This window comes from Capsicum annuum, chromosome 3, assembly GCF_002878395.1.
Source record: "Capsicum annuum cultivar UCD-10X-F1 chromosome 3, UCD10Xv1.1, whole genome shotgun sequence".
Taxonomy (NCBI): Eukaryota; Viridiplantae; Streptophyta; class Magnoliopsida; order Solanales; family Solanaceae; genus Capsicum; species Capsicum annuum.
This window is the reverse complement of record NC_061113.1, coordinates 217,554,649-217,574,411: the sequence shown is the minus strand read 5'-3', so window position 1 is coordinate 217,574,411 and position 19,763 is coordinate 217,554,649. Positions and strand designations below refer to the sequence as shown.

Genomic DNA, 19,763 nt, shown 5'->3' with positions numbered 1-19,763 from the left:
TATTACCTCTAAGGCAATAGTTGTAGGACATCTCATAAATGAAAACATAAAATGGTAAAGTCAACTCTTGCCCGTGGGGCATAATTTGTTGTTTGAAAGTCCTTGAGCCAAGTCTTATCTCTAAGGCAATAGTTGTAGAACATCTCATAAATGAAAATATAATGTGGTAGAGTTAACTCTTGCCCATGGGGCATAATTTGTAGTTTGAAAGTCCTTGAGTCAAGTCTTACCTCTAAGGCAAGCGTTGTAGAACATCTCATAAATGAAAACATAACGTGGTAGAGTCAACTCTTGCCCGTGGGACATAATTTTTTATTTGAAAGTCCTTGAGCTAAGTCTTCCCTCTAAGGCAATAGTTGTAGAACATCTCATAAATGAAAATATAACGTGGTAGAGCCAACTCTTCCTCGTGGTGCATAATTTGTTGTTTGAAAATCCTTGAGCTAAGTCTTGCCTCTAAGGCTATAGTTGTAGAACATTTCATAAATGAAAACAAACGTGATAGAGTCAACTCTTGCCCGTAGGGCATAATTTTTTGTTTGAAAGCCTCTAAGCTAAGTCTTGCCTCTAAGACAATAGTTGTAGAACATCTCATAAATCAAAATACACTGTGGTAGTGTCGACTCTTACCCATGAAACATAACTTTTTGTTTGAAAGTTCTTGAGCTAAGTCTTGCTTCTAAGGCAATAGTTATAGAACATCTCATAAATGAAAACATACCATGGTAGAGTCAACTCTTGCCCGTGGGGTATAATTCGTTGTTTGAAAGTCCTTGAGCTAAGTCTTTCCTCGAATGTAAGAGTTATAAAACATCTCATAAATAAAAATACAATGTGGTAGTATCAATTCTTGCCCGTGAAACATAACTTGTTGTTTGAAAGTCATAAGTCTTGCCTCTAAAATGTAGTAGTATCAACTCTTGCCCATGAAACGTAGCTTATTGTTCGAAAGTCGTAAGTCTTGCCTTTATAATGTGATAGTGTCAACTCTTGCTCATGAGATGTAACTTGAATGGAAGAAATAGAAGAAAAGAAAAAAAATAATAAAAATTACGAAAAAAGAAGAAAAATATTAAAAAAATAAAAATCAAATAAAATGTAGAAGTTGAGAGAAAATAGGAAACAAATAAAGGTTGATAAAAAAATTAAATAAAAATAAAGGTAGAGAAAAAATTTAAAAGAAAAAAATCAAAGAATTTTTTTTATAAAAGTAGACGTTGAAAGGTGTAAACAAAAGTAAGGTTTGAGAAAAACTAAAAAGAACAAAAAAAAAGAGGAAAGAAAAAATAAAAAATAAAAAATAAAAATAATATAAAATAAAAAAGAAAGAAGTTGAGAGGAAAAAAGGAAAAAAGTAAGGGTTGAGAAAAATAAAAACAAAAACGGAGAAGAAAAAAGAAAAATCAAAGTAAAATTAAAAAACGAAAAAAATAAAAGTTGAAAAATATAAATATGGAGTTGTTATCCATTATGAGAATCATTTATGTAATTTACTTCATTGATCAGGGGCAATTTTGTCCAAAAAATATTAGTTAATAGGTAAAGGCTATTTTAAGGAAGCTTTTTTATTTGGTGCTAAAATTTGAAAGCCACTCCAATTTGGGTCTATTTTTGAGATTCACCTAGGGAAGACACGCTTTTGATTTTTTGGGAAAAGGAAGATGAGAAAAAGGGCGTGTATTCTACTGCACTGTTTGACCAATCTTGCTCCGTATGATCTTTTGATCGGACGGTTTTAAAATAAATATCCTAAAAAAATGGTAAAGACATTTATAATTATACATATAGATGAATATACGAAAATGTTGATTTAACATTATTTTTGATCCGTTCGATCTTTGATCGGGACGGTTCGAAATTAATTTAAAAGAAAAAAGTGGGGAAGATAAATACGTAAATAACTAAATAAAATAAATAAATTATATATGTATATATGAATATATGATGATAACTGAAAACTTTGGGATCCTTGGATTAGACAGTAATCCACGAATTGAATTAATTTGCGTATGAATTTTAGTTAATGAAGAAGTGTGATTGGTGAATACTGTGTGGGGTGGATCGATGAAGCAGACATGGATATTGGACTGGGTTTAAGGCTAATCTTCAGGCTCTTAGCTGAAATTTATAGAGAAAATTGGGTTCGGCTTAAAATAAATAAATTGGAGTATTGTTAGCCTAAATACTCTTTTTCTACTGAAACTAAATTTATCAATGCTTCCTGCTACCCTAAAATTATTTTTCGTTTAACGTATACAAATTACAGACATAATTGGTATAAGCGTCCAATTTGATTTTTTTATTTAATATTAATAATATATATATATATATATATGTGTGTGTGTGTGTGTGTGTGTATGTGTGTGTGTGTGTATGTGTGTGTGTGTGTAAAAATAAGAGTATAATAGAATACATGTAAAAATCAAAAATATAATAAAAAATATACATTTTAAAAATAGATTTTATGTAAAAATATACATATATGGTCACAATATTGCCATCCCCTAAAAATAAAGTTTAGAAAGAACGCGAATGCGAATACCAAAAGATATTTATATTTTTTTATTCGTTAAAATAAAATATTTTATATTATGGTAGAAAAATAAATTTCCTTTTATTATTTAAAAAATTATAGAAATAGAGATAAAAATATGAATCTTATTTCTTAATCAATTTTCAAAAATTATTTAGGGCCCAGAAGCATTGGAAAAGCAATTAACGGAAAAAGGGTGAGCCAAAATTGGGTGTCAGCAGCTAGCATTTACTCGCTACCACGTCTTCAGGTGGCTTTATCCACACGTGATGCAGGAACTAACCATTCTAATCCTCCTGCTTAGTAATAGGATTTGAGATCATCTCGGTTGGATTGAAGTGGTGAGCTTTCATATTTCGGAAGGCTCAGTTTCATGTCATGGATGTTTTTACATATTTTGGTCATTATATAGACTATGATTTTTTCTATGGTCGGGGGCATGTCCCGACCAAATATTGTTTTACTTTCGATTAGAGGCTTTGTAGTACTACTATGGGTTGGTACAGGCTGTGTCGGTATTGGTGTCAGCCTTGGTATTAGTATTGGTATTATGACTGATACCGTTTGACTATATTTATGATTGTTCCATCTTATTATGTTATGGTCTGGTACTTGGTTATTCTTTTGGTTTTGGTATGGTTATTTATTGGGTATTGAATAGTTGGACTTTCTTGGGTGGTCACAGTTATGGACCTATCCCAGAGTCTGGAATTGTACAACACACTATCTTGTTATATGTTTGAAATTCATTCGATTCAGGGCACGTGTTTGGAGGTTGGGTTGGATAACGGGGATGGTCCCAGTCCTGGTTAGACTTGGAATGCCCATACGACAAGGCCCTGATTTGGGTCGTGTCAATTGACCCTCGAGATTTCAAGGTGGGGGTCCGGATGGCCCAACACTATTCACTGAACAGTATAAAAACCTTTTTTCATGTTCACCCCATTTTCGGACCTTTGAGCTTCAGATTTGAGCGTTTCTTGAAGATTTCTTCACATTTAAGCTTGGTAAGCTCCAACACCTTGGTCCCATTATTTATTTTTGATTATTTAATCAAAAGTATCTTTAAATTAAAATTTCAAATTGAAAATTTGGGAGGTTTATCGGTAAAGTTTTAAAAAAGTTTTTCTTCGATTTGGAACTTATTTTAAACCATTTTTATATGGGTTTTCTCCTATAGAATCCTATAACCATGAGGAATGTGTTTCTAAAATAAAATTTTGATTTTACCTCTTTCATTTTCAAAATTATTTTTTAAATTCGTTTTTAACCCAACCCAAATATGGCAATATGGGTATCATTAGCTTTGTTTTAACATATGGATGTTATATTCGAATAGTGTAGTTTATTCTGAGGTTGTTCATAATAAAAAGGCTATGTGTTGAAGCAATTTAATTAAAATTTTATTGTTTCAAGGTAGATTATGTCTTAACCTTTTCATATTAAGTAGGGTGGTTAATATATAAGTAAATCATGCTATAGGTTGGAAAAATAGCTATGAGGATTATATTTTGATATTATTATTACTGTTATGTGCTTCTTTGGGGGTTTATATTCTGTTGTTGTTGACTTATGACATCTTATATTGGGTGTTCCCATGTGGGGCTTTATTTGACATTATTGACCTTATTTATGCATTTATATGTCTTCATTTTATATATAATGCCCGTGCGGGGAATTGTTTTGATAATATAGGCCTTACTTGAGCATTGGTTTCCTTCATCATGATAGAAACACCCGATTTAGGGTTTGGTATGATATAAATAATTTCTTGCATGCATATTTATTCTGATGGTGCCTAATTGGAGTTAATGATCATGGATTGTGGACATATTGAGTTAATTTCGGGGGCTTCTTATATATATATATACATTTTGGATGGATTGATATCATCATATTGAGTTTACTGTGAGCATTACATCCTCATTTTATACATTTACATTCATAGATATTGGTACCATTAAGAAATACTATTTTGAAAGAAAATGAGTCACTTTTGAAAAACCCTTGTCCGAGGTCATTAGCGGCAAAGTTGGTTATGGGATTTTGAAAGACCCTTGATCAAGGTCATTGTCAGCAAGGTTGGTTTGGATATACTATATGGGTTGCAAACCTCCCATGGGTCCAACTTGGTATCAACGAGCTTGGTGGATGTATACAGAAAGTCATGCGATGACTTTCTTCATTCATCCTATCTATATTGCATTCCTATCTATATTGCATTGCATTGCATTCACATATACATCTTTCATGTTTTCTTTAGTTACTTTTACTTGTGTTAGTTTCAGTATATTTATTGTGTAAGTTTATATTGTTTTATTTCTTCATATATATTAAAACTGTTAGCGGAGACGATGTGAGCTACCACTTGTGACATCTTTTACTTGTAGGTGACGTGCTTATAGTATATTTTATTTATCTTATTTTTTGCTTTTCTCAATTTACTTGTGATACCTACTGAGTACAATGGACCTTACTCACCCTTACTGTGTCATTTTGATACAGATCTTAGTACGAGCATCTCTTGTGGCGATTGATTTTGTATGGAGTTTCCAAACTTCAAAGTACCGGTTTGCTGAAGTGTTTGGGGTTGATTTGGACCTCATCTAGGCTTATTTGTCTTTATTTTGGTTACTAGAGACATATCTGTATTTTTAGATTTTAGATATTTTATTAGATGCTTTAACACTAGGACACCAGATTTTGGGGACTTATGATATTTATTTCAATTTCTCATTGAATTATGTTTTTTGTGTTTGACTTGACTTTATCCTAGAAGTTTCACCATGGTGTACGTTATTGTAAATTTTATGGGTTTTTATTAGTTTGGTCAATTGGCTGACTTATCAAGGCTGAGTCGTGATAAGTTTAGTCCTGAACCATTTTTAGGATGTGACAAATTAATATTAGAGGAATCAAGTTCGCCGGTCTTATAAGTGTAAGAACATGATGTCTAGTAGATTCTCATGAATTAGTATGTTGATATCCGTATCTATCTTCACGAGGCTATAAGATATTTGTAAGAAAGACTTATATTTTGATTCCTATTTATGGGGGGTTTTTCTTCCCCAATGTTCTAAGTTGTGTTCCACTCTTTTCTATGCAAATGGTGAGGGCTAGATCTCGAGAGGCTATAGATACTGAGCCAGCACCCGAGGATGGAGCCCAGACTAGAGGTAGAGACGGGGGTCATAAATAGCCCAGAGGTAGAGGATGGACATGAGGAGATTCCCCAGTTAGAGGATATTCTTAGGAGGTCTCTTTCGAGTCTTAGGTTGTATATTTCAGGGATGGTTATCGAACCGAGAATGCGGGGCCAGCTCAGGTCCCAGCAGGTTCAGTTGATACCCTTGTACTTCAGGGTCTTTTTGTTTGTCTCTTGAGCTATTTGGAGGTTGTTCCATTTAGTGTATCTGGTATTCCTTTGACTTTGAGTGATATTCCACTGTCAGTGCTGGTATTTGCTTATGGTATTCCTACTTTTGAGGTACAACCATCATCTATGGTACCCCCATGTGTGGATTATTGCTTGTCAGACTTACTATTTCTCTAATTGCTTTGGTGTACAGTTATATCTTCTGATGATTAGAATAGATTTAAGAGGTTTATATTTTTGTGTATGCCCAAGTTTAGAGGAGCTATTAGTGAGAATGCCTATGAGTTTTTAATTGATTGCCAGGAGAAGGTACATAATCTTTGATCCCTTGAGTCTTATGGATTTACTTATGCTACCTAACAATTAACGGATGTGGCTAGGGATTAGTGGTGGTCATTTGCTAGTTGTAGACCTTTGATTTTACTTGCTATGACTTGGACTCAATTTTTCCAGGCTTCTTAGAGAGATTTGTACTGTATATCTTGAGATATCAAATATGTGATGAGTTTGATTACTTGGAGTAGTGGTCCATGACTATTGCTGAGTATGAGGCTCATTTTTATACTTTATATAGGTATTCAACTGCTAGCATCTCCATAGAGTCTGAGAGGATTTAGAATTTTATGACGGGGTTAGATAATACTTATCAGTTGGCTACAACTCAGATGGTAGTTTCAGGGGCTTCTTTCTAGAGATGATTGAGTCTATTATTTAGGATACTCTTAAAGGCACCAAGAAAGTGCATCGTCAGGGTGAGTTTAGTAGACACACCTTTTGAGGTAGATATTTCTCCAGTTGAGGTTCCTATGGTTATCATGGTAGGCTGGTTCAAGATGCTTTGCAAGGATTTGGTGGTAGACCTTTAGGTTCTGTAGTTTCAGGTAGTTAAGCTTCAGGTCATATTAGTGGAGGTTCTAGTCTCAGTTCATCAGGCTAGAGCGGTCTTTCTAGTTTTTTTGGGACCTCTCAGCATGATGCTAGTAGAATCGAGTATTTTGTATGTCATGAGGTTGGACATTACACAAGGGATTACCCTCAGGATTTGTATGGATACACTCGATAGGATTCTCATCTTCAACTTTGCCCTACTCTTATATCTGCAGTCGGAGGTGGTTCACAGAGTGGTAAAGGTAGTGCTAGAGGTAAAGGTAGTAGTGCTTGTGGAGGTGTTCGTGGGGTTACCTAGTCTGGGAGTGGATGTGGTCAGTGTGATGCTATACTTTGGAGAACTAAGGTAGAGGGTTCTGATGCAGTTATTATAGGTATCATCCAAATATTTTTAATAAATCTGATTTTGTGTTCTTTGACCCTAAATCTATGTTCTCTTGTATGTCTAGATATTTTTCTTATGGTTTAGATGGTGTGTGTGAGCCTCTTGCTATGCTTATTCACGTTTCTGTCCTCGTAGGAGATTCTTTAGTGGTGATCAGGCATACTAATCTTGTGTGGTTATCCTTACGGGCTGTGAGACTTAGGTAGACTTGATTGTCCTAGATATAGTTGATTTTGATGTTACTTGGGATGGATTGGTTAGCTACTTATCATGCTATTTTGGACCTTTATGCTAAGACTGTAACCTTAGCTACGCTGGGTGTGTCGAGGTTAGCTTTGAAGTGTACACTTCATTTGATTTTTTTTGGCGTGCTCATCACATAATAGAGAGAGGTGTTTGTCTTATTTAGCCTGATACTAGTGTTGCATCACCTGCTCTATTTGGGTTGTTCACGATTTCTTAGATGTGTTTTCTATAGATTTATCTAGTATGCCTTTGAATCTTAACATTGATTTTGCTATTGATGTGGAGCCAGAAACCAACACTATATCTATTTCTCCCTATAAGATGGCACCAACCGAGTTGAAGAGATTAAAGGAGCAGTTGCAGGATTTGTTAGGTAAGGGGTTCATCAAACCTAGTATATCTCCTTGGGGTGCTTCTATCTTGTTCATGAAAAAAAGGATGGTTCTATGCGTATGTATATTGATTATAGGTAGTTGAACAAAGTGATGATTAAAAACAAGTATCATCTTCCTCGCATTGATGATCTTTTTGACTAGCTTCAGGGTGCTTCAATGTTCAAAATTATTGATTTGAGATCTGGATATCATTAGCTGGAGATTAGGGATTTAGATGCTTTGAAGATGGCTTTTCGGACTCTATACGGTCATTATGAGTTTTTGGTCATGTTATTTGGGTTGTCCAATACCCAAAAAATATTGATGGAGTTGATGAACTAGGTATTTTGATCGTATATAAACTTATTATATTTATGGACGACATCTTGGTCTATTCCAAGAGTGAGGTTGTCATGTACAACATTTGGGGATTGTACTTCAAAGGTTGCGCGATAAGAAGTTGTATGCTCAGTTTTCTAAGCGTGAGTTTTGGTTGGATTTCACCTCTTTCTTGGGTTATATAGTGACAGGATAGTATTATGGTTAATTCGTCTAAGATAGCGACGATTCGTGATTAGACTAGACCTACTTCTCCTATCGAGATTCAAAGTTTCATTGGTTGGTTGATTACCATCAACAGTTTGTAAAGGGTTTCTAATCTATCATGGCTCTTTTGACCAAGTTGACTAAGAAAAATGTTTTATTTTACTGGTTAGATGTGTGTGAGAGAAGCTTCTAAAAGCTCAAGAAGTTGTTGACTTCAACTTTTATCTTGACTTTGCCTAAGAAAGATGTGGGCTTTACCTTATTTTGTGGAACTTTTAGTATTGGTTAGGCTATGATGTTAATGTAAGAGGGTAAGGTGATTACTTATGCCTCTCGTTGGTCAGAGCTTCACGAGAGAAATTACCCTACCTATGATTTGAAGTTGGCAACTGTAGTGTTTGTGTTGAAGTTGTGTTTTCATTACTTGTATGGAGTTCCTTGTGAGATTTTCTCAAAACATCATAAACTTCAATACTTCTTCGAATAAAGATATCTTAATATGAGGTAGCGACGTTGGCTTGAGTTTATTAAGGATTATGTCCTCACTTTTTTGTATCATTCGAGCAAGGCTAGTGTGTTTGCGGATGCCTTAAGCCGAAGTCGACTAGTATAAGGAATTTAGCTCATCTCTCAACTCAAGAATGACCTTTAACCTTGGAGGTTCATTCTTTAGATAACTAGATGGTTAGTGATAGCGGAACCAACCCCCAATACAGAAATAAGACACAAACACAAGAGAAACCGAGAGCTCAACAAGAACACTCTCTCGGTAGTAGCAAAAACACAAGAGAACCGAGAACACCAAGGGGATCACAAAGTGTATTTCTACACCAAAACAGTAGCAATAACATGCGATGAACACAACATAACAAGAACAACAACAAGAGATAACAACAACCCATGATTTTCACTAGAACAACAACAAACAATTACAAGAATGAAAGGGATAGGTAGTGAGACATTAACCTTACAAGAACTAAGAACCTAGGTGTATCTTAAACACTAAAAGAGTTAACTATTGTAAAAGAAACACCAACACTCTTACCATGACACAAGAGTGCGTGGACCACTCAAGCAACAAGGTTTCTAACAATGTTTTGCAATACTAGTGATTCCACACTAGCATCACCCTCATTTTAGTTTGGTGGCTATTCCAAGCCCTACAACTAAGGTATTATACTCTTCATTCTAGAGAGAGTTTGGTTCAAGTGTCACAACTTTTAATATCAATAAACAACTAAAGAACTAAAGACCTAAAACTAGTCTATTTATAGACTTATTACAAACATAAGTGAAATATCTCAAATGCCCTTAATGACAGGAAGACAAAAAGTGCCTATGGAGTGTAGTGATTTCCCGTTCTTGGTGTGTGATATGGTTTTCCTTTGCACTTCACTTGCACACTTCGAGTCTCGGGTTCGACGCGTACTCTCATACGTTCATCTCCGTGATTATTCTTGTATCATCCTCTCCATCTTGAGAGAAATTTTCCCACAAATTCGCGGATTCACCTCGTTCAATTGGCCACTTAAAGGAAGCCACTCAAAAAAGTCCACAAGACATGGAGAACCTGCAAGCTCAATAACAACACATCTCGTCCGACATCTTCATTTTGAATCTTGGCTTCCTCTCCATCTTAAGCTTTACCTTCAATCTCATCCGATTCAAGTCTTCTACTATCATACAAATATTGTCGTAGACCCCATATCCTTCATGTTCCTTTCTACCATTCTCCTTTACATGGACATATTGGTTTTGGTAGCGTGGAGCTTCGGTCAAGAGGGTTGGTTTAGTGAAGTGGAGCTTCGGTTGTGGAGCTTGGACGGAAGGAATTTGAATTGGTAAAAGTTGACGCCTTTGGTTAAGTGGATCTTGGATAGGAGGGTTTGGTTTTAGTGTAGGCATTTGGCGTCCAAGGCCTTGTTAGACTTGATCGAATTATGGGGAAATGGGCCTAGTTATGTCTCGGTTTTGAGGGCTATTTGGAGCTTGGCTTGCGGCATTAGGTGATGGTCTTGGAGGATTTGTCATTTGAAGTAAAGTGTCGGGAGTAAAAGCACGAGAGTTCCTTTGACTCTCCATTTGATTCAAACTCTCACTCATAGTTACCACTTACGAGCCAATTTTTTCAAGACCCGTATTCGCCCTAGCAAGGTCACGGGACATAGTATCAAGGAGGGCTAAAATGGTACTTGTAGCATTGTGGTCCACCATGGGTTGAGGGGATGAGGTCTCGGGTTCCATTGCTCCAAAACAGTCCACAATGTCACAAAACAGCCAACAAAGGACACAAAATAGTCCCAAAACGTCATACACAAAAACACCAACAAACATTCAAGTCTTGAACCTCAAACAACAATACCACACAAATTAAACTCGTATTGTTGTTGAAGTAGGATGTTTTTCAAACTTGAGTTGTTCAATCTCTCTTCTTGATGATGACGTTTCGGTTCAATCTCTCAACAAGAACACTCTCTCAGTAGTAGCAAAAACACAAGAGAATCGAGAACACCAATGGGATCACAAGGTGTATTTCTACACCAAAACAGTAGCGATAACATGTGATGAACACAATATAACAATAATAGCAACAAGAGGTAACAACAACCCACGATTTTCACTAGAACAACAACAAGCAATTACAAGAATGAAAGGGATAGATAGTGAGACATTAAACTTACAAGAACTAAGAACCTGGGTGTATCTTAAATACTAAAACCCTTAACTATTGTAAAGGTAACACCAACACTCTTACTATGACACAAGAGGGCGTGGACCACTCAAGCAACAAGGTTTCTAACAATGTTTTGCAATACTAGTGATTCCACCTAGCATCACCCTCATTTTAGTTTGGTGGCTATTCCAAGCCCTACAACTATGGTATTACACTCCTCATGCTAGAGAGAGTTTGGTTCAAGTGTCACAACTGTCAATATCAATAAACAACTAAAGAACTAAAGACCTAAAACTAGTCTATTTATAGACTTATTACAAACATAAGTGAAATATCTCAAATGCCCTTAATGAAGGGAAGACAAAAGGTGCCTATGGAGTATAGTGTATTTCCCGTTCTTGGTGTGTGATATGGTGTTCCTTTGTACTTCACTTACACACTTTGAGTCTCGGGTTCGACGCACACTCTCATAAGTTCATCTCCGTGATTATTCTTATATCAGTTAGGCTAATATTTCCATGCCTATGTGTGTTTTAGCCATTATTAATTAGATCTTCTTTGATAAAGTAGATTCAAGCTCACCAGTTTGATGATTAGGGTCTTAGGGTGATTTGAGATAAGGTGTTGACTAACGAGGCTAGGGTGCTCTTGATTCCGATGGATTTTTTGCATTGGAAGCTGACTTTGTGTATGGTTGAGATTAATTTTGGAGGAGGTACATTATTTCAGATATTTTATCTATCTAGGTGTGACCAAGATGTATCATAATTTAAAGTAGCTTTACTAGAGGGGTGGTATAAAGAGGGGTTATGGTAAATTTTATAGCTCATTGCTTGTTTTGTTAGTAGGTGAAGGCCGAACATCTAAGACTGGGTGGTTTGTTTCAGAGATTACCTATTCATTAATGGAAGAGAGCAGATCACTATGGACTTCATGAGTGGTTTGCCCCGTACTGCTTGTGTTTTTAATAGTATTTGGGTCATTATGAATCAGTTGACCAAATTAACCCATTTCCATGTGTATTCAGATTTTCTCCAGTGCCGAGAGGTTGGACTGTATCTATGTTTGTGAGATAGTTTATTTTCATGGAGTACTTGTGTCTATTATTTCAAACAGAGGCTCAGTATTCACTTCTATATTCTGGAGGACCTTTCAGGAGAATTCGGATACTCAAGTTGACCTTAGAACAACCTTCCACCCCCATACTAACGGCCAGTCGAAGCAGACTATTTAGGTTTTCGAGAATATACTCCATGCATGTGTATAGACTTTGGAGTCCAGTGGAATCAACATTTGTCTTTGGCGGAGTTTGCTTATAATAATATCTATCTTTCAAGTATTGGGATTACCGTTTTTGAGGTCTTGTATGGTAGGCGTTATCGATCTTCTATTGGTTAGTTAAAGATCTCATAGGTTAGACCCCGTGTTGCCAACTTGCTTTGTGAGTCTTTAGATAGGATTTAGGTAGCCTAGAGTAGGTAAAAGATTTATTCGAATTGTAGGTATTGTTCCTTGAAGTTTGGAATCGATTATCGAGTCTTCCTGCATGTCTCACCTATGATGAATGTGATGAGGTTTGGGAAGAGGGGCAAGCTTAGTCCCAGGTATATTGGAATTTTTGATTACATTTAAATAAGTTGCTTATAAGTTGGCCTTACCTTCATACTTTTTAGTCTTTCATCCAACTTTTCATGTATAAATGCTTCAAGGCTATATTTCGATGAGACTCATGTGCTTCTTTAGGACTCATTTCAGTTAGATGAGAAGTTGACCTTTGCAAAGGAGCTAGTGTTAATTTTAGCAGAGATATTAGACAATTATGTTCTAGAGATATTTCTGTTGTTAAGGTTTAGTGGAGATACCGACCTATTGAGAAGGATACTTGGGAGGTCGATACCGACATGCGTAGTAGTTACCCTTAGTTTTTTTATCAATTTAGGTATTTTTTCCTTTTAGTTTGAGGATAAACTAGAGTTTTAGTGGTGGATGCTGTAATGACCTGAATTTGTGAATTTTCATATTTATGTGTTTTGACCATTTTGTCCTTTTTCATAGTTGCTACATATTGATTTTGGAGTTTGGGGATGGTTGACATGGTTCCCGGTGCGATCGAGAATGATTTCTGTTAGTTTATGGTATTTGAGGCTTGAGAAATCATATAGTGACATTGGTCAAAATTTATTGTTCTGAGTGTCAGATGGAAATTTAGATTTCACTAGTAGATCCGAATTATAAAATTTGGATTAGTAGCATGGTTGATTCGGGTATTAGGCCTTTATATCTCATTTCAAATCTTTGTTTGAAAAAAAGTGAAAATGGGTCTCCGGAAGTATATTTTGTGAAAATAATATTTTGTGAAAATAATATTTTTTTTCAAAAATCAGATATTGCTACTAAGTCCAAATATCGATATTAGTCTAGTAGCATCTATGGTTTATTTTAGTTGGGTCCTAAATGAATTTTGAGTATACATCCGGAGACATTTCTTCACTTGGAAAATCTATTGGTGCTGAATTTTTTGATACATCAGGTCCTCCATCATAATCGCATGGACACGTGTCACGATCGCGGGCCTCGATGACAAAATTATTGTGATCACATGGTGGCGATACCATGATCGCGATGGGTTAATCAATGGATCCGGTTGGGTTGACTCATCGTAATCGCGAGGCCCAGCTACATGACCAAGATGACAAGCTTAATTATCGATCAACGTTGAACCTTGTGATTGCGAGAAGAGGGTTCACGATCGCGAGGCAATGTTCACTGAACAACATAAAAGCATCATCTTTGTGTTCTCCTCCATTTTTAGACCTTTGAGCTTCAGGTTTGGGTGATTCTTGAGAATTTCTTAACCATCTGTTCATTGATAAGATCCAAAACCTTGTTCCCATTACTTTTCATTGATTATATATATTTATATATATATATATATATATATATATATTAAAAACACCTTTAAATCATGATTTCAAAATTAAAAATTTGGAGGTTTTACTAGTAAAGTTTAAAAAGGATTTTTCTTTAATTTGGACCTCATTTTAAACTCGTTTTCATATAGGTTTTATACTATAGACTCAATAGCCTTGGGAAATGTGTTTTAAAATAAAATTACGATTTTACCTCATTTATTTTTGAAATTGTTTTTCAAGTTCTTTTTGAACCCGATCTAAATATGGGCAATATGATTATCATTAGTTTTTTAAATACGTAGATGCTATAATTGAATGTTGTAGTTGATTTTGAGGCTGTTTATAGGAAAGGCTCCATGCTGAAGCACTTAGACTGAAATTTTAACATTTCGAGATAGGTTATGGCTTAACTTCTTTTATATTGAGTTGGGTATTTAATATACAAGTAAATCATGCTATGGGCTAGGAAAAATAGCTAAGGGGATCATATTTCGAGATCATTATCACTTTTGTGCGCCCGTGTAGGGGCTTATATTTTGTTGTTGTTGACTCGTGATATCTGATATTGTTTGTTGCCTATATGGGGGCTTTATTTGATATCATTAGCCTTATTTGTATATTTATATGCCTTCATTCTAGATATAATGCTTATCTGGGAGCTTGTTTTGCTAATATAGGCCTTACTTCAGCATTGGTTGGCTTCATCATGATAGAAATAACCAAATTAGGGGTTGATATAATGTAAATAATGTCGTACATGCATATTTATTCTGATGGTGCCTAACTGGAGTTGATGATCGTGGATTGTAGACATATTAAGTTGATTATGGGGTCACTTATATTTATACGTGTTGGATGGATTGGATAGTATCATATTGTGTTGATTATGAGCATTACATCCTCATTCCATAAATATACATATATGAGATACTGGTACCATTGAGAAACACTATTTTGAAAGAAAATGAGTCACTTTTAAAAAATCCTTGGTCGAGGCCACTGTCGGCAAGGTTAGTTTGAAATATAGTATATGGGTTGCGAACCCCCCCACCCCCATTGGTCCTACCTGGTAGCTACGAGCTCAGTGTGTGTACAAAAAGTCATACGATGACTTTCAACATTCATCCTATCCACATTGCATTCCATTGCATTCACAGACGCATCTTTCATATTTTTGTTAGTTTCCTTAACTTATGTTAGTTTCTATATATTCATTGTGTATGTTTTTATTATATATTTTAGGAGTCTCATTATATTTTAGGAGTCTCATATATTTTAGGAAGTCTTATATATATATATATATATATATATGCCTATACATACATATCTAATATATATTAAAAGTAGAAAAGTGATTTGAACTTTTTCCCCTTCATTAAAAGATTCTTCTTTAGCTAACTATCTTTTCACTATTTTTTAAATTTATTATTTAATTATTTTTTATTATATTGACTAGACTTCCTAAAATATATGAGACTCCTAAAATATATGGTAGTAGAATTAGTTAATATTTTTCTTTCTACTAGACTTCCTAAAATATTTGAGACTCCTAAAATATATGGTAGGAGAATTAATTAATATTTTTTCTACTGTTTAATTAGAAAAATACTACTAAAATAAGAATCTATTGAGGAGATACTTCTATAAATATTGAAATGTACGTTAAACTAGAAAATAAATTGATTTGCCTATTGGGAGAATATGATTGATACCCATCTAACTTGATTCGATTGCATGTCTAGATTGACGGATGCTTGATTTTCTAACCCTCAACTTCTTCACTGTTTTTGTCACTATAATTAAATTCAACATGTATGTATATATATATATATATATATATATATATATATATATATATATATATCTTTTTTGTTTTCATTCAAAATCATTCTTTAGGGTCAAAACTTTTGTCCAGACAAGAATTAGTTGGATCAAAATCAAAGCTTTGTGATCACTATTATAATTTTTTTTTTTATAGTTTACAGGTCGATGAATGTCGGTTGACCTTGAAGAATTTCTTGAGTAAAAATTATGTTTAATCGTATTGTTTTGATATCTTTATTATCTTATTACTTTATTTTAATTTACAGATGCTAGATGAATATGAGTCAGCTCAATTTTTATGTGTAAAAATTTAAGTTTAATTGTATTGTTTTGATATCACTTTTATCATATTATTTTGTTGCAGTTTACAGCTGATAGATAAATGTTGGTCGGCTTTGAGAATTTTTTCTTGTAAAGGTTAGGTTTAGTTGTATTATTTTGATATCTCTATTATCGTATTATTTTGTTATTGTTTACAGGTGGTAGATAAGTGTCAGACGATTTTGAGAAAATTGTTTGGTAAAGATTAGATTTAATAAATAAATCTCCATCTTTACATACTCAAAAGATATTAAATTTAATTATTACATTCATCTTTATTATTTAAACAAATATCCTATTTAGTGTATTGTTTAAACTCATTACAGTAAGGTACACGCGCAAAGCGCATACACCTAAACTAGTGTGTGTGTATACATATATATATATATATATATATATATATATATATATATATATATATATTAAAACTGTGAAGTCCCTTTAAAAGGTGATTTGAACTTTTTACCCTTCATTAAAATACTCTATAATAACAAAAGTTTCATTAACTTTTTCTAAAATTATTATTGAGGTATTTTTGTAATATTTCAAGTGTCCAAAAATAAAAAAATATTATCGCATAAAAAAGTCAAATTACACTAGGAGGCCTAAAAATTATCTAGGTTCCAACAAAATCTACATGAAAATATCTATATTTGGAAAAGGAAAAATAAAAGTTGTCCTTTTTAATCTAGAGGAATCCTTTTTTTTTTTTTAGTGTTTTTTCCTTTCATAATAGTGGTATTCTAATATAAATTAAATAAGTGTCCAAAAAATATTTTTATTTAATTGCTTTTATTATATTTAGAATTGTAATTTAGCTAATTTTCAATCTAGAAGGAAAAAACCTCCTAATTTGAGTCTTTATATATTTATTAAATACAAATACAAAAATGATAATACAAAGTTTCTGCTAAATTCAGTTTATCATTTACATGTAATTTATCTTGTTTTTTTTTGTATTATTTTTGAATTGGGTGTTTGAATCTCTTTTTGTTGTTTACGTTTAAGGTTTTAGCTCATAATACAAAGTTGTTGTATTTTTGGGAGTTATGTTTAGGGATGTCAGATTGGTGGTTGTATAGTTAAGAAGTTTTAATTTTGTTAGTTGTGTTCTACTAAGTGAATTTTGAATAACCCCACATTCTTGATTTCATGGAAATAATAAATCTTGATTGAAATTAAAAGTTTTATGTTACTAGAAAATCTTAGTAGCTCGGTTGATTGACTATTTGAACTTTGTGCTATTGGGAAATCTCAGTAGCTTAGTTGGTTTACCTAAACTTTGTGCTGGCATGAAACCTTAGCAGCTCAATTGGTTGGTTGGCGAAACTTTCACCTTGTTGGTGAGGGTTTGGTTTCCCATCTTGTAATACCCTATCGCCAATTGAACCAAAAAAGTTTTGCGCTCCTAGATTTGAGATTGTTGATAACTTCTACCAGTACTATGTAATTTCTATTGTGTCAAGTTGGAGGTATTGTAATAGGCCTTTACAATGTGGATATCTTTATTTTTCCTCTTAGATGATGGTTCGATTCCTTTTGATGAAATGCACAATTTTGTTTTGATTTTCGCACTTGTGGGATTACACTGGATTTTTTGTTGTTGTTGAAATGCAGATTGTTGTTTTGATTTGTTATCCCATTGCAATTGCTTTCGGTATTTCAGTTTTTAATTAAAGACTTTATGAATTTCTATTAAAGTCAATCATTTGATAGAAAAGACTTAATCGTTTCTACTTATTTAATCCTATGTATAAGTAGTATATGTAATTATACGACATATTTAGTGCTCCTACTAGTTTTATACATAATAATCACGACATTAACAACAGGAGTACTATTCTTATTCAAATAAGCCCTATTAAGTACTATTCTTATTCTAACACAACCTATTCGTTAAATATCAAAAATCAAACCGTCAATAAAAGATAATGTCAACATTACTAGTGCACCCTACTAAACGACCCATGAGTGTATAATTTTTAAGGGAAAACTTGAATGAGGGATCTTAGGCAAAGAAAAGAATAATCTTGTAGCTCACGAAGCCAGACTCAAGGAATAGTCTTTCCCATTCTTTCTCAGTTCTCTGCCTCCCCCCGGCAAGAAGCACCATCATCAGTACATCAAAAAGGATCTTCACTTCAGTCATGTTTGCTTCATCTTCATCTCTATTCAATACTATGTCAATGATAAGGATCTTCCCTTTTCTTCCTTCATCGTTATACGTGCTAGCTTCTCTACATCTCTGCAATAGCTTTACACAATCTTCGTTGCTCCAATTATGCATAACTAGCTGTAAGAAGTCGTGTTTTCTCAAACATCATAATCAGTGACCTGCAGCCTTTAATATACAAACTAGAAATACTCAGCGCTGAAAGATTTCATTAGAAAATTACACTATATATACAAGTTCAAAATCGTATTTTATTTCTATATAGTAGATGTTGAATCACGTTAGCTTTTTCATGTGTTTACTTTTTCTATTTTGAATACCTTTAGCATGAAGCAAAATAGAACTTTAAAGGATATGTTAAGAATAAAACTTTTGTGCATACCTTAAGCAAAATAGCATCAGCATGGGGAATAGACTGAACCATATCCCCTCCTACAAAGCTTAAATTTTCAGTCTGTGGCATGTTTGCAACAACATGTGGAAGATCAAGAACAGTGTATTTCATGTGGAATAGAGGTTGTTGTGTTTGTTTTCAAAGTCTTGTTGTTTGCATGACGACTTTCCCATGTACATTAGTATTTGATCAAGAACACCATCGTTGTTTGGTTTCTGAATAATTGTAAGTGCTGCTGATGAGTTCTGAGGACTCTCAAAAGACTTATGGTAATTCTTCTTCTTGAAGACATGACACACCACCCACCCTTTTTCTTAGTTATTTGATTCTGATGCTTGGATATTAATGAAATAATATAAGTCATATATATTGTCAGTAAACTATACTATAAAGTCGTCTTACTTATGTATGTACTGTAGCAAGCAGGTTACTGCCTTAGTTTCAAAGATGAAAAAGGCATACCGTGCAAAATTTGTTTGCAAAATCAGAACATTCTTTCTATACATATACATTATCGTAACATGGTATGGGTGCTTACATTAATATTGAGGGATGGTGCTTACATGGTATGGGTGCTTACATTCTTTCTATATCATGTGCTTATATTAATGTTGAGGGATCAAACCAAACAATCAGACACCAACTTCACTTACCATACAATGCCTAAAATGAGGCCATCTGAATAGTCAAATGAAAGTTGTTATTATGCCCCAAATCCACCAAGGCTAAAAATTTATCCCCCTAACCTCCAAAATTCAAGACATAAGCACAAACCATATCCTTTAAAACTTTAAAAGTTTGCTCTGACTGCCTATCAATCTGGAGATAAAAGGCGGTGCTAAAGTCAACTTAGGCACCCAACTCCTCCTAAAATGTCATCTAGAAGCTAGAAGTAAATTGAGAACCTCCATCTAAAATAATGGATGTGGGAACTCTGTGCAGGTGAACCACCTCTCAAATATAGATATGTGACAATCTCTCTACAGTTAAGAAATCTAAATATGAAAAAATAGGCAAATTTGGTGAATTGATCCATGATGATTCAATGATATCAAAACCATGAGAATTTATTATTTTACCGTTAAATCATAATTCAATGTTGAGTTTGTAACTTGCT

General features: G+C 34.0%; 1 protein-coding gene across 1 annotated transcript; it reads right to left on the bottom strand.

Annotated features, from left to right (window-relative positions):
- Positions 1–18,087: 18,087 nt before the first annotated feature.
- LOC107865082 (isoflavone-7-O-methyltransferase 9-like) lies at positions 18,088–18,757 on the bottom strand. The gene is made up of 2 exons (XM_016711437.1): positions 18,635–18,757; positions 18,088–18,372 (listed from the first exon to the last, which is right to left on the bottom strand). Exons 1-2 carry the CDS (start codon positions 18,755–18,757, stop codon positions 18,088–18,090), a joined length of 408 nt encoding a protein of 135 aa, XP_016566923.1.
- Positions 18,758–19,763: the final 1,006 nt, after the last annotated feature.